Source organism: Natrix helvetica (genome assembly GCF_964273705.1).
Source record: "Natrix helvetica genome assembly, chromosome: 8".
Lineage (NCBI taxonomy): Eukaryota > Metazoa > Chordata > Lepidosauria > Squamata > Natricidae > Natrix > Natrix helvetica.
The window spans coordinates 8,195,668-8,220,051 of NC_138559.1; the positions used below are offsets into that span (position 1 = coordinate 8,195,668).

General features: G+C 43.2%; 3 protein-coding genes across 3 annotated transcripts in view; 1 reads left to right on the top strand and 2 right to left on the bottom strand.

Annotated features, from left to right (window-relative positions):
- Positions 1-7,269, top strand: part of LOC309395975 (uncharacterized protein) — a gene marked incomplete at its 5' end in the record, with an annotated part of 30,909 nt that extends 23,640 nt beyond the window's left edge. Inside the window, 2 exons of the mRNA XM_081960687.1 lie at positions 3,669-4,287; positions 7,202-7,269. Of these exons, the coding sequence (XP_081816813.1) occupies positions 3,669-3,746 (78 nt within the window). The 3' untranslated portion in view covers positions 3,747-4,287; positions 7,202-7,269. The remainder of the gene's footprint in view (positions 1-3,668; positions 4,288-7,201) is intronic.
- LOC309396045 (uncharacterized protein C8orf58 homolog) overlaps positions 1-24,384 on the bottom strand; it is a 110,839-nt gene that overhangs the window by 63,242 nt on the left and 23,213 nt on the right. The window contains exon 5 of the mRNA XM_081960785.1: positions 8,430-8,612. Coding sequence (XP_081816911.1) covers positions 8,430-8,612 — 183 coding nt within the window. The remainder of the gene's footprint in view (positions 1-8,429; positions 8,613-24,384) is intronic.
- LOC309396080 (cell cycle and apoptosis regulator protein 2-like) lies at positions 10,571-21,904 on the bottom strand. The gene is made up of 6 exons (XM_081960849.1): positions 21,828-21,904; positions 21,254-21,344; positions 19,111-19,202; positions 18,124-18,215; positions 17,232-17,345; positions 10,571-11,622 (listed from the first exon to the last, which is right to left on the bottom strand). The coding sequence occupies exons 2-6, from the start codon at positions 21,324-21,326 to the stop codon at positions 11,604-11,606; spliced, it is 390 nt and encodes a 129-aa protein (XP_081816975.1). The 5' UTR covers positions 21,327-21,344; positions 21,828-21,904; the 3' UTR covers positions 10,571-11,603.

The following is a 24,384-nucleotide window of genomic DNA, read 5'->3' on the forward strand; positions in this document are numbered from 1 at the left end:
CTTGAAATAGAATGGAATGGAATAGAATAGAATAGAATAGAATAGAATAGAATAGAATAACAGTTGGAAGGGACCTTGGAGGTCTTCTAGTCAAACCCCCTGCTTAGGCAGGAAACCCTACACCACGTCAGACAAATGGTTGTCCAACATCTTCTTAAAAACTTCCAGTGTTGGAGCATTCACAACTTCTAGAGGCAACTGTCTGGAAATTTCTCCTTAGTTCTAAGAAATGGTTCAGAACTTGTGATGGCCAAGCAACAAAGTTATAGTCCTGCAGTCATAAGTGGGAGGAGATGGGTGATAGGAATGAAAAGAAGATTAATACTACTAGTAATGCAGATTTAGTGAATAGTTTGACAGTGGTGAAGGAATTATTTGTTTAACAGAGTGATGGCGTTAGGGGAAAAAACAGTTCTTGTGTCTAGTTGCTCTGGTGTGCAGTGCCTGATAGCATCGTTTTGAGGGTAGGAGTTGAAACAATTTATGGTCCAGGATGTGTGGGGTCTGTAAATATTTTCACAGCCCTCTTTGACTTGTGCAGTATACAGGTCCTCAATGGAAGGCAGGTTGGTAGTAAGGAGAAGGCTGGGCTCCGTTTCTTGAAATTGGCCGGGGTAGTTGAGCAATCGTAATTGCCCTTGGAAGTAGATCTTCTCTAAAGTCAGTGTCCTCTACTACCGGGTAAAAGCATACAGAACAGCGGCCACCCATCTAAGAAGGATGGAAGGCTGAGTCAACCTTGAGCCTGGTGAGATTTGAACTTCCAAATTGTAGGCGGCCCGCAGGCAGCAGAAGTAGCCTGCAGTACTGCACTCTAACCACTGCGCCACCATGGCTCATGAATGCCTTGAATTGAGTGTGTGTCTAGGAGAGAAGTCTCACTGCTTCACTGGGATGGTTGTATTGGGAAGTTTGCACGAGACCCTTCTTCTTATCACCATCACCTCTGTATTTTAAACACAGGAGTCAGCAGCCCAGAACCCTTAATTTCTAGTCCTAATTTAGAAAACAGCCTGCAGGCAGTCTGTGCAGTCATAGAGTGAGGACTTCTGCTCCTTTCCCGTCATAACTCATTCTGGAAGTGTAGAAGGTGGTGGTGGTGTGGGGGGGAAAGATTTAAGATGCACATTGTACTTGAATCCTGGTTTCATTACTAACTTATTTAATAAGGTACCGTCAGCAGAGCTCAAACAGTACCTAGTAAGCCACACTACACTTTCCTTACGAAAATGCATGAGTAGAAAGAAAGAAAAAGAAAGAAAGAAGGAAGGAAGGAAGGAAGGAAGGAAGGAAGGAAGGAAGGAAGGAAGGAAGGAAAGAAACAATTTTCAAGAGTATCTCCCATACGAATCTAACCCACCTGGCTAGTGGGAGGAGAGATTGAGTAGCCCCAGAGGGAAGACAAATCTAATAATGATCCTTGGCTCTCTGACCATGCCCATCACCAGGAATGCCCCTGCAAAGCCCCTCCATTTCCATTCCCAGCTGCCCCTGCTCCGCCAGAGCAGTTTCAAAAGACTCCTCAGAAGACTCCTCCTCAACTTGGGCCAAGTGGCATCTCTCCAACACTCACCTCTTCTTTTGTATTCTCCTCCTTGTTGCAATCTTTTTTCCCAGGTTTCCTAGATTATGTACAATTCTTGATATCAATTCAGACACCCAATACTTCCTCTCACAAACTCCCATCTTCCATTAGAGGGAGAATAGAAATGAATGGACTCCCTTTTCCATTTCACAAGGCATGTTTTAAATCACGCTCTCTTGGCTTGGGCAGCATCAGAATACAAAGACTATTTTAAATCCCTGGGTTTTTTAAATCAGAGTTGCAACCCAGCTTCATTTGGATTACATGTTTCTACATTTAAGCAGCACATTCTCTTTCTCTGCAGCAGGAGATGCGCAGTCTGAAGGGAGCACAACAGACACTTTCCTAGCTGTACAAAATATCACCTCCACCCACCAGCAAAGCCTAAATTCTTTCCATCTTGAATTCGTTGATCTATTGCTCACTCCTAAAACTCCCATGGATGCATCCACTATTGCCTGTTCTCCCTTCTAAATCCCAAGGCATAAGGTGGAAACATCGCAATTTCAAGCAGAAACAGGATCATGTTCTAAAGTTTCGAGGCTCTGGATTTCCCTAAAGACCTCCTACTTTATCAGGCTATCGTAAGAGAGTTGCTGCCCAATATCCCTTCTGTCCTTGATGCTTGCCTTAATTAGATGGATGGCCCCACCCAAGCAACTATTTAATTGTGGATGAGAATGCTGATCTTCTTGGCACCAAGGAGCTCAGCATTTTCCTTTCCAACATTTAAGCCGTGGTAAATTAAGTTTTCAGGTTGGCCAGGAGGATCTATCATACATTGGAGTGTGGTCAATCTCCTTCAGCACTAGCCACAAATGACTGGGGATTATGGGCATTGGAATCCGATGTATCTGGGCAGCATCAGATTGTGAGAAGCGAAATCACCTTTCTAAAGTTATGCAAGTGAAAACATTGATAGAAGCCTCCTAGCTGTTGCAACTGAAAGTCAGCTGCTCCCAAACTCAACTGCTCGTATCCTCTGGGAAACAGGGTGGGAGGTTAGATCGATCCCCGGTATGATCCAACAGGTCTCCGCTTGACTCGTGATATGCTACTTCTCTACTGCAAAGGACTCCATATATCTCCAGAAACAGTTTTTCAACCACGCTTCCTTCCGTGCGGCATGAAATGATACAGCCCTGGAAAGCTTTGGTATCATGTTCCACTCAATTTAGATTTTCAAACAAATTATCTACTCTCAGGATTCAGGTTTTTAAAAGATTGGAAAACATTTTATTTTTCGTAAATAAAATACAATAAATAAAATTATAACAATACAATATAAAATTAGCATAATATAATAAATACAATTATAATAGTACAATAAATAAAATTATAATAATACAATAAATAAAATTATAATAATACAATAAATAAATTTAGAATAAAATAATAAATACAATTATTAATGCAATAAATAGAACTACAATAAAATGTAAAAAATAGTATACAATTTAATTTAAAAATACAATTTCATCTTTGAAGTTATACAGCTACATGCACCAAATGGGAAGAGAAAGGGAGGGGCAGAGAGAAAAAAACAAGAGAACATTAGATTTAATGTAATTTAATTTATTTTATTTAAACAGTTTAACTTTAAAAAGCCTTGAACAATTAAACTAAACAAGATTCTGCAAAGCAGGGATTTCGCAATGGACATGTGGGAACAGAAGGTGGTTCTGTTTGCACCATTTTTTCCGGCCTGCAAACTATTGCTTTTAGGGACTTTGAAGTGATCAAAAGCTTTCTTTAACGGTTGCAGCAGATGCAGCCTTCCATTGTTGCGTCAAATAAATACCCCTTTCAATTATGCTGCAATAATCAGCAAGTTCTGAACGTTTTTTGTGGTGCCTTCAAGTCAGTGTTGACCCCTGGCAACTGCCCTGAAGTTTCTTTGGGGAAGATTTTTTTAAAGTGGTTTGCCATTACTCCTTCCTAAGTTTGAGGGGGAGCGACTGGCCCAATGCCATCCAGCTGGCTCTCTTCCTAAGGCAGGGAACAAACCTCATGGGCTCCTAGTTTCCAGCTTGACGCTAGAAGCTCTGCACCAAACTAAAATCTTTATTTTTAATTGCATAAGGTCACCTGCGAAGAGAAACGACCTCAAATCCTTTGGACAATTCATGCTGGAAAACCCATCAAAATGCTTTCAGAATAAAGAGAGGGTCAGAAGGACTTCTTGTTCCCATGTTATGAAACAACCACCAGCTGGCCGGTTGTTTGCTTTTGATCCTGTCAAGGCCAAGGAGAGCAAGCAAACCCAAAAGGTAAGAAACAAGGCCGCATAGCTTTTTAGAAGTTGATTAGGTGGTTTTACTTCGCAAACAAGCTATGCCAAATCAGCTCCCATATCTGAGATCCTTGGTCCTCCTTTCACGACTGGTGGGAGCATCAGCAGGGATAATTGTTGAACAATTTGATCTCAAACTGAAATCAGCTTGCCTGCTTTTTAAATAGACTTCTAAGAGAGTTGTATTTCTTTTCCTTAATTAGCGCTTTGGATGGTATATTTTCATCTCGCTTTGCAAAGCTGCTTCCTGCACTTTTACAGTCCAAACCTCCTTTTTTTGACTCTTATCATTGGTGCTGGCTCTTAGTAAAATGCAAACTCATCTTTAGAAAGAGGAAAAACAGATGTGAAGGAGAATCAAAAGATACAAAACTGCATCATACAAGATCTGTTTTTCAGAGCATTGCAGGTAAGCCTGCTCTTCGCATGCTGCAATATTTTTTTCCTGCTACAACACGTAGAGCCATGCATTAGATTGTCTGGAAAGATGGTTCCTATTGTGTTAATTCCTATTATACCTGAACGGAATCCAGTAGTTTATAGAGCTAAAAAGGTCTCTTATTAATCTCACATCTATCACAAACAGCAGCAGACCCCACATTCTGTCGGTGGTCAGTATCCAAGGCTCAGCACTTGATAGAGGGGGGCAGTCCTATATCTGAATAATGGCAGCATCATTTCCTTACTTACCAACTGTGCCTTGGGATGTAGTGTCACTAGTGGGGTGACTTGGACGACTTTAGAGATCTCCTTCTCCTTTTCACGAACAGCCCCTTCAATCTTCCCCAGAGGGAGCAGTTGTTCTGGAAGAGAGAGACCCACACAGTGAGAGAGGAAGCAGCCAAAAGGAAATGAAGGCTGGGACACAATGCTTCCCTTTCTCCCAAGGACTCGTATCTCAGAGCAGCCTCCTCCTCCTCCAACTTGGTGAGCTTCAGAGGGGGTCTGACTTTGAGTCCCAGAATTCCAAGCCTGTTAACTGGGAATACCGAGACTTGCAGTCACAACCCCACAAAGGAAACCAGCAATATCCTTAACTGAAAGTCAAGCAGGAACAGGAAGCACTTGGCCCAACACAACACAGATGGTATATTTCAGACATTATCTCTCTGCCTGTTGGAACCAACAGCTACTTCTCCAGTCCTTCTTTGGGATTGTCATAAAGTGGGAACAAAGTGTATGAAACAACACACGGCCTTCCTATCAATCAAAACTCTTTAAACGCTCCAGTATTTACATTAAAACATCTGTACAAATTTGCTGTATCGGATCAAAGTTCTTTTCTTGTGGTGGACCTGTGGAGAAGCTAAGTTAAAGATATGGTTGGAAAAGATGATAAAACAACGCATTGCGTTAAAGCCAGAAATATTTTTGTTGGGGGTATTACCTGAAACTTATAATTAAGAGAATATACAATCATTCATATATTAACCGCAGTTAGAATTGTATTTACACAATATTGGAAAAGTGAAGAGATTCCTACTGAAGAGAAGGTGATTAAGAAAATATTGGAATGTGCAGAAATGAGGAGTTAATTAAGGAGAAAGAACGGTCTCATTATTATACAATATGGGAGGTGTTTTACCAATGCTTAGAGAATAAAAAAAGGAAATTGGAAATAAAAGAATAGAAAATGTATTAAGACATAAGAATAAAATGACAATTGTTAGCATGAATATGATGAAAACAACTGTAATCTATGTTATTATTGTAGATATATTAGAAGATATCTCAGAAGATACATTAAGAAGGAAATGAAAAGATTTATAAGCTTTTAGTGTATAATTTATTATAATTTATGGAATAAAGTTGCATAGAAATCTGAGCCCAGGCAACAAACTGCTTAAGAAAAGATGGAATGTACCTATTTTCAAATTGAAAAATAAAAAAACTTTTACACAAAAAAAAAGGAGAGACCCAAGTTCTTTTCTAGGGGTAATTCACCAGCCACAAGCAACATCTCTGGGCCACCTTCAGTCCAAAAGTAACACCCACCCACCCAACTCCAGCGCTTGGATCTGCTTTATGCTATAATCCTCATCACATCTCTTCCCACTGATCAAATAGTTGCAGCAAATACAGGAAGTCCTTGACTTATGTCCACAATTGAGCCCAAAATTTCAGTTGAAAGGGAGAAATGTCGCAACCCACAGGTTGAGAACCACTGCTCTAAATGAACTAAGTCAAGGAGTAGCTGTATAAGTTAGTCCAACTTTCCATATTTTTCGGATGCACCGTTTTGCCTCAAAAAAGAGGCTGAAAATCTGGGTGCATCTTATACCTAGAACACAGCATTTTTTGCCTCCAAAAGCCCCCCCCCCCCCTTCACCCAAATGACTTCCATAGTCTTATGGAAGCTTTCAGAGAGCTCCTGGGGGTTGGGGAGGGCAGAAATGAGCAAAAAATGGGCCGTTTATTCCCCCCACCCAGCAGCACTCTATAAGTCTCCATAAGGCTATGTATGCAATTCTTTTGCTCATTCCCCCCCCCCCCCCGCCCCCGGCTATTCATGCCTTTTTTAAAAAACAGGCCGTTTTTGGGAGGTTTGCAGATTACAAAAACTTTTTTCCCCCTTTTGGAATACTCTTTAACTGATTGATGAGAATTACATTGATCAAGTGTTGTGCCAGCAGAAACACCTACCTATCTGCTGTATTTCTCTCTCTATCCCTTTATTTACCTACCTACTCACTCTCTCTCCCTACCTATCTGCTGTATTTCTCTCTCTATATATATATATTTCTCTCTCTCTATCCCTCTCCCTACCTGCCTACACACTCACTCTCTCCCCCTCCTTCCCTATTGTATTTCTCTACCTCTCTTTCTATTTCTCTCTATCCCTTTCTCTACCTACCTACCGACCTACTCACTCTCTCCCCCTACCTATCTACTGTATTTCTCTCTCTCTCTATTTCTCTCTCTCTATCCCTCTACCTACCAACCTACCTACTCTCTCTCTCTCCCCCTACCTATCTACTGTATTTCTCTCTCTCTCTCTCTCTCTCTCTCTCTCTATCCCTCTATCTACCTACCTACTTTTTTTAAATTTGCCTCTTCAAAACTTTGGTGCGTCTTATACTCCGAGAAATATGGTATTTGGAGAGGACCCCAGTTGTACAGCTATGGGTTTGTCATTCTCACGGTAGAGAAGTCAAACAACAGCGGTTGAACAAGCATAGATCACCGCATAGACTGTTCACCGTAAACCAACATTCTTCCCACGTCTGACTTAAGGAATATTGTATGAACCAATATCTTCCTCTTACGACATCACAACGTCTCTCTCTCTCTCTCTCTCTCTCTCTCTCTCTCTCTCTCTCCAGACGGAGTTCTGATCTACCCCCAGTCTCGGTACTGGCAGCCTCCCAACTTCTAGCTCACCTTACGTTTCCTGATCGATGGCCCCGTCTGATAACTGGCATTGTATTCCTCTATTATGGCCCTTAAAGAGGAAGTGTCAGTCTTCATCCCTGCAAAGAAGAAAGAGCTTGCAGAAATCCACTTTTTTAAGGAACAAGAGAAATCACCTTGTTTACAAAATCCAGGCTATTGGTAAAGCTAGCCAATTCTAGGGAAACATCAGTGGGACCGATTGGATGTGGCTTCTACATGACAGTCAAAGCCAATAAATGGGGGGGGGGGCTATGGTGAGCACAGGGGGACCACCAGGTACTCACTCCAAATACGGCTGCAGGAGCTACGATGTCTCTCCTTCCTGGATGCTGCCTCATCCGGCTGGGGATCTGTTTCAGACTGTACAGTGTCCTCCATGATGACTTCACACGGGCCCTTCTGCCAGAAAAAGAGGACTTGAGTTGAAGAACACAATTCATGCCTGAAATGCCATTTGGGGTTTAATTTTTGTAGGGTGGGTGGGAGAATAAACAGGTGAAACATTCTCCGATTTCATTCAAAGGATTCTGCAAACCAAACCGCAAAGGGTATTGCCCAGGGATGGATTGCTGCCAGTTTGACTACTAGTTTGCAAATCCCGCCCCCCGTGTGCATGCGCTGTTCAATGTAGATTGCTCTTCGCGCATGCTCAGAACAATTTACAGTGAACTGCGCATGTGCAGTTGCTAAAAACAAAAATTGCAACGACCCAGTGGCAGCGTGGGAACTGGTTCGGGGACATGGCAGGCGTGGGTCACTCCCAGTTCTGCGACTCAGGCATACCTGTTCGGCTGAACCGGGCCAAACTGGGAGCAACCCACCTCTGGGGTTGCCTTCAGATAGTCCTCAGTTTATGACGACAATGGAGCCCCACATTCCTGTGGCTAAGCAAGACATCTCTTGCATGAGTTTCAACCCGTTGATCTTGAACAAAGGTCTCTCTCTCTCTCTCCCCCTCCCTCCCTCTCTTTCTCTCTCTGTGTCTTCCTTTCTCTCTCTCTCTCTCTCTCGCTGTCTCCCTTTCTTTTTCTCTTTCTCTCCCTTTCTCTTTCTTTTTCTCTGTGTTTCTCTCTCTCTTTCTCTCCCCCTGCCATTCTGTCTCTCCAATGGGCACCAATGTCTATAAATTAGAATTTATTAGCTATAGCAATTTCTTACCTTCTCTTTTGTGGGGCTGGACCGTCTCTCCAAGGCCTCGATTCTACAATTCAAAACATTGTATTCAAGTGCTATTTCCACGTAAGCTTTCTGCAATTTGGCATATTTCTCCATGAGTCCAGAGAGGTTCTCCAGGTAGTGTAGTCCTGGTCCTGGCATGGGGCAGGATGCTGGCTGCTGTGCCTAGAAAAATGAACATCATGCAGAATTCTGGAATCGGGACGCTCTCCTGAAATAATATTTTCTCTGGCCCTCACATAATGTGCGGGAAAACCAATTAAACTATCCAACTTCTTCAACGTCTCCAGAGATAGGAAGCTCACAGCCTTATTTAGTAGCCTCTTCCCCTGTTGGAAAAGCCAACCCCTTGGATGGTAGACTGTGGTCCTCTTGGACAACTCTCACCATTAGAGAGATTTCCTTATGTTTAAACCAAGTCTAGATAGCTGCAACTTTATACAAATTATTACTATTACAGCTATCATTTCTGGTCCTAGTTCCTGTGGTACTGGAAAATATTTTTTTTTAATATTTTTTTTTATTTTTTGAATAAACACAAACAAACACCTTAAAATCATTTTCCATTACAGATTGTAGAAAGTGTGTCAATTGGTTACAAAGAACTTTCGTGCTTCCGTTCCACAGTCATCACCTATGATTCATATCAGGTTATATATTTTACATCACATATATTTATATATATTGCTATCATCATACCTCATTCTTCATATGACTGTAATTGTTTTAACGTCCCTTTATAATAAACATTCCAAAATTTAAAACAAAACCACATAGTGGCATTCCTTTATCTATTTTCAATATCATCCAGCCACATTATACTTTTATAACACATTCAAAATAAAAATTAATTATGTTTAATAACAAAATTTTTAGACCTCTTTTCTTAATCATTGTTTACAATTTATATCCAGTTTCCCTTTTATTATGTCAGTACAAATTATTACATTATTATCATTATCAGTCATTCATTTAAAAATAGTTTGACTAAGTTTAACTTACTTTTCCCCTTTTTTTCACCATTTAAAATTTATACCAAATTTCCTCTTATCAAACCAACACATTGTTATCACTATCAATTATTTACCTAACTTTATCCATTATCACTACATTTTTAACATAATGCTCTAATTTTAACTAAATTTAACTAGTGTTATATTATTGATTTCCATATCTCAACCTGTGTCTTTCCAGTAATAGTGCAGTCCTATTTCTTTTGCCATTTGTGGAATTAGTCTTCTGGTTATTTCCTTAATCAAATTTGTTTGGACTTCTCTTCGCAACTTGTTGCTTGTTACATATCTTGTAAAATCTCAAAACCCTTCATCAGCTTCTTTAATCACCTTATCTTTGGTTATCAGTAGAGTTTTTGTCAAAGTTTCTCTTAAGTCCATCAATTCTTCTCTTTTTTCTTCTTCTATACCTAAGTCTAAATCAAAGCACCTTTCCATCTATCGCCCCTTTCCTTGTTCCACGCTTTCCATCTCCCACCACACTCAGTTCACTGTCAATATCCTCTTTGTTCATTTTTCCCTTGGGTTTTTAGGACTCTAGCCTCCACTTTTTCCATTTGCTGGATATCTTCCATTTTTCCATCAGGTTTTACCACATTAAAATTTATATTTTCAATATTTTCCCATCTCTTCTCAATTCTCTCTGTTGTTTCTAATAATTTTTGAATTCCAAACATAATCTGTTGTAATGTTATGGTTTCTTTTTGATGTCGTGCCACCCTTCCAATTAGTAAGCACTGCCACTCTAGTTTAAAAACAAATCTTTGTTTTCACTTCTTTCCAGCTACCAACAAGCATCCAGAGAACACCTGCGTAAACAACCCATGCTCTTCTCTATAAACAAGCTGAAGCCTTTGAAGTGCAAGGTCAAAATGATCAAAGGGAAAAAAGAAAAAGCAATATTTCCAGGTCTCAACCTCCAACCTCCAAGTGGCAGTGTAACTTCTTTTCCCTCTAAGATTACTACCTTCTTTATATTCCTTTTACATCTTCTTAATGTTTCAGGCTTAGAAGAAACAAAATTCTTAAATGAAACAAATTAAACTTTACCAGTTTAATTTAACTTCAATCTTTTTGGGGCAGTCTTTTATAAAAATAAGATTTCCTCACCACACTTTCTCTTTCCACCTTCCTCCCATTGCAGAGCTGTCCCGACTTCAGCAGCTTGAGGCTGTGCTTTTTGTCGCCGGCAAGAAGAGATTCTCTTGGATCAATCAGGGACTTTGCGATGTCCCTGAGATCAGCAAGATGTACTCTTCCCTGTCACCGTCTCTTTGGGATGGTTTAGGTCCAAATGGACCGTCCAGTGGCAAAAGTGTTGACTGCGATCTTGGATGTCCGAGGTCGCACGTCGTACTGTTGCGACGTCAACTCCTTTATCCTGGAAAATAATTTTTGTGCACCTTCTCTGGAGTTTCCCCTTCTCTTCTTGAACTTGGCCATTATGGGCCCATAAGTAACCTTCCAGACTGAACATCTCGATTCCTTCAGCTTATCCCAGGGCATCAGGAATTTGTGCTCAAGTGGACAGGAAGCCTGGATGAACAGTTCAGCCTCTGCAAATATCTCATGAACATCTCAGGAGCTTATATGGATTCGGAGACTGCAGGAAGCCCTGGTTTACAGAACAAGCCACTGATGGTCCGATTTGCCCAATGGTAACCAGCATGCTTTACAAGTATATTATAACATGTGGTACTTATTGAAGAATCAGAACTCTCTGCTGCAAACTAGGTCAGCAGAGAAAGAGTTTATTCTACCTGCAGGGATTTTGAAAGGTGAAGACATGGGGACTCTCTAGCAAGAGGCAATGATGCAAGGCACCTTCACAGGTGGAATTCAAGAGTATCTCCCATACGAATCTAACCCACCTGGCTAGTGGGAGGAGAGATTGAGTAGTCCCAGAGGGAAGACCAATCTAATAATGATCCTTTGCTCTCTGACCATGCCCATCACCAGGAATGCCCCCGCAAAGCCCCTCCATTTCCAGTCCCAGCTGCCCCTGCTCCACCAGAGCAGTTTCAGAAAACTCCTCAGGTCAACTTAGGCCAAGTGGCATCTCTCCAACACTCGCCTCTTCTTTGAAGATGCTGCCAACCGAGGTTCCTTAACTGCATCCTCTGAGGCCTCATCCAGAACCTCATCAACATTCAGTGGATTGCCTTTTAAAGGAGAACAACAATTTAAACAACAATGTTGTATTCTCTAGTCACATTTTCCCCAAAGGAAGTCATGGCACAATGATGACGGTAGGAGGAGGAGGAAGCGGGGGGGGGGGGGGAGATGAAAGTTTTAATCCCTCATCTGCCACGCTGGTACTTCTCTCTTAGCCTAACCTATAACTGCTAGTTGGTTCTACTTTGAAGGCCAGTTTAAAGGCGCCAGGCTAGACAAGCGGGAGGCTGTGAGTTCTAGTCCTGCCTCAGCCATGGAAGACAGCTGGGTGACTTGCAGCATCTTTGCCCTGTTTTAGGGGACTTTAGGTGTTTCCTCCCCCATGCAATCCTGGAGCAGATGTCCTGAGGAAGGGGGCGAGATTTGATTTCTGTGCCCTGCAGTACAAAGCATACATGTGTGAATCAGGCACTGAAAAGTGAATCTCCATCTGATAAAGAGGTCCAGGAAATGAACCAATCACATTTCACCCTGTGTGGTTTCATCTCAAGGCCATCCCTTGCACGCTCATTCTTGGAAGCTCATCTATCAAGACTTCTTCAGATCTCACTCAGGACAATCCTGACCCCCTAATGGCTTCAACCAGGCTGAATTTTGAATCCTGTTAGCCGCTGGGGCAATTAAAAAAAGCTTTATAATCAATCTAATTGAAGGAGGCCAGCAGCCCAGGTGCATTAAGTCAGAGGCCTCTAAAATCCCTAAGGACTTGTAGCCTTCTTCTGGTTTTACTGCCTTTATCATTTCTTCATTCTCAAGTTGTATTCCATCATCTTCTAGGACCTTGCCTGCCTTGGTTGCCATTGTTGCACCTTTGTCAATTCCAAACTGCATACCAACGTCTTGGCTAAATTCTTTTGTGCTTTCAATTAATAAATTCAGTTAAGCTTTTGTTTTACCAAACAGCTTCAAATCATCCATGTACACCAAGTGTGAAATTTTCAGTCCTTTCTTTGCAAGTTTGTATCCACAGTTCACCTTCTTCAAAATGGTTTTGTATGTTGCTGCTCATGCCAAAGATTTTCAGGCATTTCTTGATCCAGCTGTGGGGAACTGAATCAAATGCTTTCTTATAGTCTATCCAAGTCATGAACAGCTTGGTTTGTCTTTTCTTTGAATTCTTTAGGATTAGCTTGTCAATCAGCAGTTGGTTCTTTGTTCCTCTTGAATTTTTGCAGCATCCTTTCTGTTCTACAGGAAGCAAGTCATTTCTTTCCAAGTATCTGTACATTTGGTTTGCAATGATACCAGTAAGGAGTTTGTATGGTATTGGCAAACAGGTGATTGGCCTATAGTTTCCAGAGTCCTTTCCTTTTTCTTTATCTTTTTGGATCAAAAATGCCCTTCCAGTTGTCATCCATTCATCATTTTCAGGTGTTTTTAAGATCTGGTTCATTTGGGCTGCCAATCTTTCGTGCATACTTGTAAGTTCCTTTAGCCAGAAACCCATGTCGCTCATCTGGTCCAGGTGCACTCCAATTCTTCACTTTTCTTGACTGACTTTGCACCATTTCTTTTGTTATTTTCACATCTTCCATTTTTTGCACTTTAATAGAATCCTCAACCTGCTTGATCCATTTTGCATTTCTATTGTGCTTCTTGTTGTTTTCCCACAAATTCTTCCAGAATTTCAGAGCTTTCTCTTTATTAGGCTTTTCATTTGTTGTTACTCCCTCTTCACTTTCTGAGCTTTTATAAAACTGGTGCTGATTTGCTCTGAACTGTGAGTTTTCCTTGAACTGAGTTACTCGATTTTCATACTGTTTAATCTTTTCAGCAATGGCAACAACCCTCGGCTACAGCTCTTCAATTACTACCGCGATCTCCTTATGCTCCAAATCGTATCTTGCTCCCAGGCGGCTTTTGACCTGCTTGTTCTTTAGCTGACCTTGCCTTAGATTCTTCAAGTTGCTCAAGTCTCCACGAAATTTTTTGATCTTCAATTCCAAGCGAATTTTCCACTTAGGCTTCCCCTTCTCGCCTCTTTGATTCCTTTGTATTTTCAAACCCAATTCCTTGGTGGTTATGAAGGCTGCTACATACATCAGCTGGTTTGTTTCAGCTAATGTAGTGTTTTGAATGGTTTGCACAGCCGTATTGCCCTTTTTTATTACATTTCTCAATTCTTTCCAGTTCACTTGGTTCAGCTTTGGCAAACGTGTTCTTTTAAGCATCTTCCATTTGATGCTTTATTTTCTCATCTAATTGAGCACTATCTGTTGGTGCTTGCTCTTCAATGCTTCCTTGTTCTTTATCTTCATCCATTTCAGCAGCCTCTTCCTCCCTTTCTTCCTCAGTTTGCTTTTGAGTCTGCAAATCATTCTTGATGTTACTCTTCTTTGTTGGTATACTCAGACCATTAGTTGCTTTCTCTTCAATTCCTGTTAATTCTGCAGTAGCGAAAAATTTGTGGCTCAGAATTACACGTTGTTGGTCCATTAGCCTTTGTTCACTGATATCACAGTCCGTGTGGTTCACCTTCCAAATCTGATACATTCGTTTTTGAAATCCACGTTTTTCTGGCTCAGACTGATAGTAAGCTTCCATAATAGAGATGTTTCCTTCCCTAGTCCAGATTTTTCGCTTTTTTGCTTTTTCTTCCAGTAGCTTGTCAGCTCCATGCCCTGGTTGCCTAGCAGAGGGAGCTTTGCCCTGTAGCTCATTTTGCGCAGAATGCCCAGGAGCCGTAGCATCCAACGGAACCCTTGTTAATCCGGGCGACGGTTCAGCTGGCATAAATTTCATTTTTCTTGTATTCACCATGTTTGAATGGGTTGTGGAGCAAATTTCATCTGGTCCTTCACCTAAGACCTGTCTAATATGGTTGCACCTGTTCAGCATAGTCCTTAGGATCACTAGAGCGTGCAAGCCCCTCCACCTTGACAAGGTTAAGCTCCTCGGAAGGGTTATTATTATTGTTATTGTTGTTGTTGTTCTTGTTATTATTATTTACTTTGGGCTATAACTCCAAAAACTAAGAAAAAAACACCACGAGGGTAATGTACAAATTTCTGTATGTATAAAGTCATGCTCTAAAGTCAAGCCTCATACAATGAATGGGGTCCCAATCCTATGTCCCCAACAGAGAGGCCCTGTGGCAGGGGAATATCCAGGGACTAACACTGAATTCCTGCCAGTCTGGGTGGGGAGGCCGGTGGGGAGGCCTGCAAGGTGAGGGCAGGTGGGGACCTGCTGGAAGTGGAAGTGCCGGAGGCCTAGTTCCCTTCTTCTTCTTATCTTTGCGCCCTGTGGCCTTATCTGCAGCCGCAGATGAGGTGTCTGATCTGGTCCTGAAGGAGATCTTGGTGACAGTCCTCCCAACTCTATCGCTGGCCCTGGACTGAATGGAAAGCAATGAGGGGGAGGTTTCTGCCCCTGAGGTGTTCCCAGTCACCAAGCGATCAGCCATCGTTAGAATATGAGCTCACTCAGAATAATCAGCCAAGCTGAGAAAACGAAGGTTTGTTCAACAACCGGGCTTTGCAAGTAGAGCACAGGTCAAAGAAACAAGAGCCGTTGCTGCACCGAACGAAATCTTGGGCGCAATGGCGGTCAGCATCAGGCTGCCAGTAGTACCGCCCTCGGGTGATCTGACGTCATGCAGCTGGCACCGCTGCGATTCTGACAAGGGCAACGGCCATCTCAAAACTCTTTTCCTCGCGACAGCCATAGCAGTAACCGCTGCTCTGTGAGCAGGGCAGCGATTCCACTACTTCTAGTGGAAGTAGAATCGCGCCTGCCAGGGAAGCCGAACTCACCTGAACAGTGAGGCTCAACGGCAAAGCGAATTTAAAGTGGTAGGGACTGATCTCGCTTAATCAGCGGATCTCACCCAGCGTGGCCGATGAGAGAATGGAGAACCAGCTCTTCATTGTGGCTATCGGGAGGGCATGAGGTCAACCGCTACCCGTTTTGGCCAAGTTAGTCTTCAGGGGCGCCAGAATTGCGCCAGGAAAACAAACGGCCCGGCAAGGCAGTCCGTCGGAACGGAACTGCCTGCCCTCCAATTCAGTAGTCACCTAGAGTAGAGGAAAAAAACCTACAAGGGAAAATACTTACAGTTGAAAGAGTTAATTTGTCTATTATGCTAGACAGAAAAATTATACGTCTCTTCAGGCTGGACTGAGTTAAAAAACTGAACTCTTCCAGTCAGAGGAGGCGTGGTCAACAATTTCATAACTCAGTCTCTAGGCGAATGGACAGAGTTAGCCCATGCTTGGATTCTCCAAGCAGCGCACAGGAGAATTTGGTAGTCCTGCTATAGATACTTTGAAACCTCCTCCCAGAGGGGAGCAACAGAAACTGACCGTGAAGTGGGTGTGTAGGGTTTCTAACAATGCTTTGAGCTCTAAGCACAGATTGCTTATAGACAATATCCTGAATAACAGGAAGCAAGCTTCCTACAATCTTCTCTGCTGTCCTCACCACTCTCTGCAGGGACTTTCTATCTGGTACCACAAAAGCAAACAGGGATGCAGTTTGTTAAAATGCTCTCAATCGTGCCACTAAAATGGCCAGAACAGAAGAAGGAAGATGTGTTCTCCTCATCCGACGCAGGAAATGCAGACACTGGTTTACACACTTCAAATGATGTGTGGAGAGACCAGTTCCGATTGTTAGTTATTTGCACCCCCAGATACTTAATACTATTTACCACTTCTGCAGCTGCCTCCTTGATACTGAGTGGAGTAAGACTATGCCAGCTCTTTCTAAAATCTACAATGATCTCCTTTGCTTTATTAACACTTAGAACAAGGTTACTTTTATTGCATCAGTTAACCAGAGCCTTCAGACACTTCTGTTCACAAGGATGGTTTAGATATCCACCCGCCCCAATACAAAATGTGGATCCAGGGAAAAAGGTTTGCTGACAAAAACAATTCTCTGTGGAAGACACGCCAAAGGGAAAAGGATGCATGAAGGATACCTGATTCTACATCCCTGCTTGATGGTGAAGGTGAAGGGGGCTGCACTCTTTTTTTAGACTCAAAGATGCCCTTCTATGATATCCTGGGGTCAGACTCCAAAAGTGGGAGGGGCCCCTGGTTGATATCCCTACTACTGATTGATTTTCAGAAAATATATTGTGTTTTCCCGAGAATAAGACAGGCTCTTATTTTCTTTTGACCCCCGAAATAAGGGGTTGGTCTTATTTTCGGGGAGGTCTTATTATTTTTGAGGTGCAGGATGTGACAAGCGGAATCACCTCATGGCTCTTGCTGGGTTGCAACATTTTCAAGGAGGGCATATTTTAGCACATGCGCTCAAAAGCCCGATTGGACTTATTATCCAGAGAGGTCTTATTTTGGGGGAAACAGGGTAAGAACTCCTGAATTATGGACAGTAATTTCCTTTCTAGTGAGGAGACCTTCAATGTATTAGCTTAAGAGCTAATTTTTAGCTGCCCAAGGTAAAAGAGGTGGAGGTGAAGCCTACCGAACAAAAATGAAACTTAACTTCCAAACAACTTTAATTCCCATGATTATGCCCTACTTATTAAGTGCCCCGCTCTATCAATATAATAATCAAAATTTCAGGCAATACTGCATTTGGACACAAGTACAACTCATTTACATTACTTCCAGCAAATGTTGCTTACCTTAATTTGCTTTGTGGGATGTTCAGGGATTTCCCTCTGCTCGCTGGGCTCCTCAATATACAGCAGAGAATTGCGGTAGAATTCCTCAATGCCAGGAGAAGAAAGCAGCAGAACCTACATCGGAGAGGAGTTGCAGAGCAGTGTGAGTGCAGCTGCAATGCATGCAGAAAAGTCCAACAAAATCCACTACCAAAACGTCAAACAAAAGAAGATGCCGATGCCCGAAATCACAGAGAGGCAGCACAATTGACAGAAGATGGTGGTGGATTTAATTATAACATTAAAAAAAAGATTAGAGCTTTTGTTTTATTTGGAAAAGAGAGTAGATTGTTGGTAAGGTAGGAGCCAACAATGAATTATCTGCCTAGCTGAATTAGAATGTCCATGTTCTTACTCGGTTTTAAGGAGGTACTGAAACCGTTTCATGCAAGCCTTTTTCTTCAATGATTCTATTCTCTGATTTTGAGATTTCTTTAAAAATAGGCCTGTTTTTCAATTGTGTTTATTTTAACACTTGTTATCTAAAAGCTGTGATTTTTCAGATAAAAGAGCGCGAGGGAGACAGGCGGTTAAGATAGGTTGACTACCAGGTTGACTAACACTGCTCTAAAGCTTTGCAAGTAGAAGCCGGTATAGGAAAAGCTTAGCTGGAAACCGTTTTTTCTTGCATTTTTCTAGCAGGATGCATCACAATCTGTAGTACAACAGATTACACCCAATTCCAACAGCTACAAGCAGCCAGGCTTGGGTGATCCTCAGACCTTGGAAGCAGCCCCTTTACTGCTCTTCCAAGACTCATGTAAGTTTGAAGAGTGGCACAGGTACACAGTCCACGAGCAGCCATTTGCTGCCCACTTCTGTCCCTGCTGCTGCTCAGCAACCCTCTACTCACCTTAACTGGAAAAAAACTTCATCATCCACCACGCCAAAATAATCGTGAAGACTGGTGACAATGCCAGTAAAAACACGCTGCTTCTCTTCTCCCTAAAAGCAGAGAAAATCACTGTCATTAAATGACTCTCACCTGATCATTACCACCCTGTCCGAGGTCAACCAGTACACTCATGAATGCTGCAGATGTTGGCTTTGAGGAGCCTAGTTCACTTTCTTTATCGTCCTTTGGAACTCTGAACCAGCCAGCGGGCTATTTGAGGTGGAGACGACCTTAAGCCCTTACCCACTTCCTATTTAATTAATGATCTCTACTTAATGCACTCTGCATCGGCTATTTAACACTGGCTCTAAAAGCCATGGGCAATTAAATGCTAAGTCACTACTTAAATGTACAACTGTTCCTTTTAGGGTTAAATAACCCAACTTTTAACCTCCTTTTCCTGTCACACTTGAAGCATTTTATGCAGGTTAAGCACACACATGCACCTTCTGCAACAATGTGCATGAAGACCTGCACAACGAGTCTTGTGAAAGCCTTGGGAGAGAAATAAGGCACAGGAAATGAAGAGTACAGGCCATATTTTTGTGGCGTTTCACCTTTGCCGTTGCTGCAACTTCTCCCTATTAGCTAAAAATCCTCCTGCATCATCTATGGCTCCCCTTTTATCAAAGCCAGAAGGCGTTAAAGCCACGTGCCTGAGATATCAGAAGAGCTATGGAGATTTCCAGGGGGTTTTTACCTCACCTTCTGGCTGAGATTCAGCCTAGGAGAGAATGGGAATTGCTGTCTTTTTTCCAAAATATAACATTTTTGGCAGAATATCAGAAGTAACCAGAAGTCACCTTGTAACTTCACCAGTTCACAAAATCCTTTTGTTGAGGTAAAATCCCCAAATTGTCCCATATCAAGAGATGGAAAGAATATCAGAATCTCAGCACCTGCCAACTAAGAAACCCATTAAGAGAAAGCCAATTAATTCTCTACCTGAAGATGACGTGTTGCTTGAATGATATCTGCTGAAATAGGAGGATTTAACAGACCTGGGGCAGGTCCCAGTAGAGAGGCTGGCTGTGTTCCTAGAGAAAAGGACGGGTGTCAACATCATTGGAATCCAGTGGAAATAAAGTATTAAGAGGTAATGGGTACGTTTTATTTACCAATAAATCATACTCTGTAACCATTCTAGCCACTACAGCTTCAGTCTTGTTATATTTCTTTCCCAGTGAAGTAACAGAAGCCTGAATACAGAGATCAGCTAACATAACTTTCAAATATTTCATTATTAGACTTGACCACAGATCCAACCCTATGTAGTAATCCCTGCCCCCACACTGGTAGTTGCAGCCACATGAAAGGACTCCATGCTTATGTACATACAGGTTGTTTTTTTGTTTTTCTTCCCTTTTTATATACTTACATATTCCTTTATAACTGCTAACTAGAAGTTAGCAACATATACTAATCTACACACTGCGGTTGCTATAGTTCTATAAATATATATATTACATTTTTGTCGCATCTCATCATACTTTAACGTTACATATTCTTTAACTATCCATATGATTGTCTATTATCTATTTCAGTGATCATCTTTCTGGCTCTTTGGCTTTGAAACGGAGATGAGCACTGCCCCCTAAAGTCTGCAACAACTAGCACATATGTGCAAGGGGAACCTTTACCTTTACATTAATCTCTTAATCACAGTTCATAACAATTGCTGGAGTTATGTTTTGTTCCTTCAATATGAGAAATTTACACCACTAAAACAGACCTAAAGCTTCCAAAAGTCTAATCCAAACCTCAAGGAAGTAGAACAGAAATTCCCATTTCACCCACGTTGCCCAGTTCTGGCCTCCGCTAAAAAGCCACCCAAAGGTTCCTCCCCCTCCTTTACTGACTGCAAAGGAAAGGAGAGAGGAAAGGAAAAGAGAAAGGAAAGGAAAGGAGAAAGGAAAGGAAAGGAGAAAGGAAAGGAGAAATAAAGGAAAGGAGAGGAGAAAGGAAAGGAGAAAAGAAAGGAAAGCAGAAGAGAAAGGAAAGGAGAGAAGAAAGGAAAGGAAAGGAGAAAAGAAAGGAAAGGAAAGGAGAAAGGAAAGGAAAGAAGAAAAGAAAGGAAAGGAGAAAGGGAAGGGAAGGGAAGGAGAAAGGAAAGGAAAGGAGAAAGGAAAGGAAAGAAGAGGAGAAAGGAAAAGAGAAGAGAAAATAAAGGAAAGGAGTGGAGTGGAGAAAGGAAAGGAGAAACGAAAGGAAAGGAGAAGAGAAAAGAAAGAAGAAAGGAAAGGAGAAAGGAAAGAGTGGAGAAAAGAAAGGAAAGAAGAAAGGAAAGGAAAGGAAAGAAGAAAAGAAAGGAAAGGAAAGGAGAGGAGAAAGGAAAGGAGAAAAGAAAGGAAAGGAGAAAGGAAAGGAGAAAGGAAAGGAGAAAGGAAAGGAGAAAGGAAAGGAGAAAGGAAAGGAAAGTAGCAGAAAAGAAAGAAGAAAGGAAAGGAGAAAGTAAAGAAGAAAAGAAAGGAGAGGAGAAAGGAAAGGAGAAAAGAAAGGAGAGGAAAAAGGAAAGGAAAGGAGAGGAAAAGGGAAAGGAAAGGAGAAAAGAAAGGAAAGAAGAGAAAGGAAAGGAGAAGAGAAAAGAAAGGAAAGGAGTGGAGAAAAGAAAGGAAAGGAGAAAAGAGAGGAGAAAAGAAAGGAGAAACGAAAGGAGAAACGAAAGGAAAGAAGAGGAAAAAGGAAAAGAAAGGCGAAAGGAAAGGAAAGGAGAAAGGAAAGGAAAGGAGAAAGGAAAGGAGAGGAGAAAGTAAAGGAGAGGAGAAAGTAAAGGAGAGGAAAAAGCACCAAACCTTCTTTTTAAAACAAGGGCCACTTCCAGGGTTTTGCCTGGCCCTTTGCCCAGAGGACCCTGCAGGGCAGCTGAAGAAGGGCTCCAGGGGGCAAGGAAGCCCCCTTGCTCAGAGGTCCCTCAAGGGGGCCTGCAAAAGCCCCCCAGCCTCCCTCCCGTCCCTCCCCCGACCTTCCCCCCTTATCCGCATCCTTTTCCTGGACCCAAAATCCCCTCCAGGCTCCTCGAGGTTGCCTCATCCGCGGCTGACCAAAGGAACCAAATGCGAAGAAATAGATCTCCTTCGGGGGGACCCACCTGAGAACGACCCCCGGGGGGCTCCCTGGAGGCTGCTGGGCCGCAGAGGCTTCTGGCGCTTGAACTGGGCCATCTTCGGAGGCCGCGGGAGGGAGACCTGGGGGTTGAAGGGCCTGGTCAGAAAGGGACACAAACGCCCCGCAGGAAAAGACCCAAAGGAGGAGGAGGAGGAGGGGATGGGCCCGTCTTGATGCCCTCGGGGTACCCCACACACGCACAGCCACCTGCACGGGGGCGGCCAGGGAGCCCTTCCTCCTTCCCCAGAGGCCACTTCGGGGGACCCAGGCGGGCCAGGCGGCCGCAGGGAAGGAGAAGCCGGGCGAGCAGGGAGGGAGGGAGAGCGACGTGTCTTCCAACCGCCCCGCCTGGCAGCCTGGCCTGCACTGCGGGGTCGTCGTGACCCTCCCGCCTCACACGCACGCACAGAGCGCGGGGGGGGGCTGCGGGGGCGCCTGCGAGGCTTCCACGGGGCCGGGAGGCGAAGGCGCTGAGAGAAGCCGAGAGGAAGATTCCTAGCGCGCTGCTCCCCAGACACAGGCCGCGGGGGGGGGGGTAGGGAGAAGGAGGAGGACCCACCTGAGGCGGCGGGGAGGGCGCCCGGCTGCGACCCCGGGGACAAAAGAACCCGGATGTGCGCCTGCGCGGTAACGCCTTCTTCCGCCTCCTTCCCCCCCGGTGTTGGAGCGACCGGAAGAGCTCTCTTGCCCGGAGTGAAGCGCCACCAGGAAGCGAATGGGAAAGAGCAGAGGGAGGCGAGACTCGGTCCTCCCAGAGGGGAAAGAGCGTCGCTTCTCGAAGATGGACCCTTTCGTGCGGGCGGGAGGGAGGATGGCCCTCCAGATGTGTCTGGGTTACACATCCCAGCATCCTGGGCTGCTGCGGGCGGGAAGGATGGGGAGACTCCCCGCAGGCTGCCTGAAGCACCTGGCAGAGACACAGCGCCTCCCAGAATTCCCATCCCCCGGGCGCCTCGCTAGGGATTCTGGGAGGTGTGGTCCGACACATCTGGGCGCACCTGCCAGCAAGAGGAAGGGGCCCGCTAGATATGATTGAGGGGCAAAAATAGCATCCAGCATCATGAAATACTGTAGGATCTGAGGACGCCTCTTCCAGATCACATCTACCTGACCCACCAGGGCAGGGAGGCAAGTATTGCTGTGGGTCCCATCCCCGAGGGAGATACACCTGGTGGGAGTCAAAAGAAGGGCCTTCTCCGTGTTGGACCCCTCTCTCTGGAACATCATTCCCCCCCCCCCCCCCCGAGACTAGAATGCCTCCCACTCTGACACTCTTCAGGAAGGCGCTGAAGACCTCCTTCTGGCAGTGGGCCTGAGGAACCCTGAGTGGGATGGAGCCCACTCAATGGCTCCTGTGATCTGCTGACACCTGGGAAGTGGTGGTTGATTTTGTTATATTGTACTGTATCAATTAATTGGATTCTTTTTTTTTTCATGGTTTTATATGTGGTTTTATATTCTGTACGCCGCCTTGAGTCTATGGGTGGCAATATCAATTCAATAAATAAATTTGGTATTTTCCAAGGTTTGAAACTTTGTATGGACAAAATCCCTCACTTTAAGGAAGTGTGGAATAAATCATAAGCTCCCAGCTCTGGAAATAATGAGAGCTGACCGATTCCAAAGGGAAATAATGAGAGCTGACCAATTCCATCAGTCCACTTAATTTTGTTTAAAAGTGTGTGTTTTGCCATCCTGTGACAAGTTGGAGAACTATTTTGATCCTCTTTCTTTTCCAGCCCCAAGTTTGTATATTTGTAGGCGTCCTCTTATTTTGCTCACTTCTTCATATCTTCTCAGCGTGCAGTTCAAACTGATCAGACACAAGCGGATCATTTTGATGGTTTAATGTAGGAATCACTCCCATGGATGCATCCACTATTGCCTGTTCTCCCTTCTAAATCCCAAGGCATAAGGTGGAAACATCACAATTTCAAGCAGAAACAGGATCATGTTCTAAAGTTTCGGGGCTCTGGATTTCCCTAAAGACCTCCTACTTTATCAGGCTATCCTAAGAGAGTTGCTGCCCAATATCCCTTCTGTCCTATTTAATTATGGATGAGAATGCTGATCTTCTTGGCACCAAGGAGCTCAGCATTTTCCTTTCCAACATTTAAGCTATGGTAAATTAAGTTTTCAGGTTGGCCAGGAGGATCTATCATACATTGGAGTGTGGTCAATCTCCTTCAGCACTAAATGACTGGGGATTATGGGCATTGGAATCCGATGTATCTGGACAGTATCAGATTGTGAGAAGCGAAATCACCTTTCTAAACTTAACGCAATTGAAAACATTGATACAAGCCTCCTAGCTGTTGCAACTGAAAGTCAGCTGCTCCCAAACTCAACTGCTCGTATCCTCTGGGAAACAGGGTAGGAGGCTAGATGGATCCCCGGTATGATCCAACAGGTCTCCGCTTGACTCGTGATATGCTACTTCTCTACTGCAAAAAACTCTACATATCTCCAGAAACAGTTTTTCAACCACACATCATTCCTTGCGGCATGAAATAATACAGCCCTGGAAAGCTTTGGTACCATGTTCCACTGAATTTAGATTTTCAAACAAATTATCTCTACTCTCAGGATTCAGGTTTTTATGTCTGCAAAACATTTTATTTTCCTTCTTTAAATACAGTACAATAAATACAATAAATATATTCAAACTCACAGCTGCACATATATAGTTATCTGTTAAAAATACTAAAAAAAAATACAATTTCAATGAAGTAACACAATTTCATCTGTGAAGTTATACAGTTACATTACACCAAATGGGGGAAGAGAAAGGGAGGGAGGGAGAGAGAGAGAAGAGAACATCAATTTGTTTAATTAAAAATAAACACTGAACAATTAAACAAACTAAACAAGACATTTCACATTCTGCAAGGAAGGGATTCCCCAATGGACATGAGGAAACAATAGATTGTTCTGTTTGCACCAGGGGTGAAATGCTACCAGTTTGGGCCAGTTCACTTGAACCAGTAATAAAAAATGCTACTGGTTTGGGCAACCGGTAGTCAGGTGTGCAACAATCAGCTGTGTCATGCAATTTATATTCGCTTGAAATCGCATGGCACAGCTGATAGCCGGAACTTAAAAAAATTTTTTTTA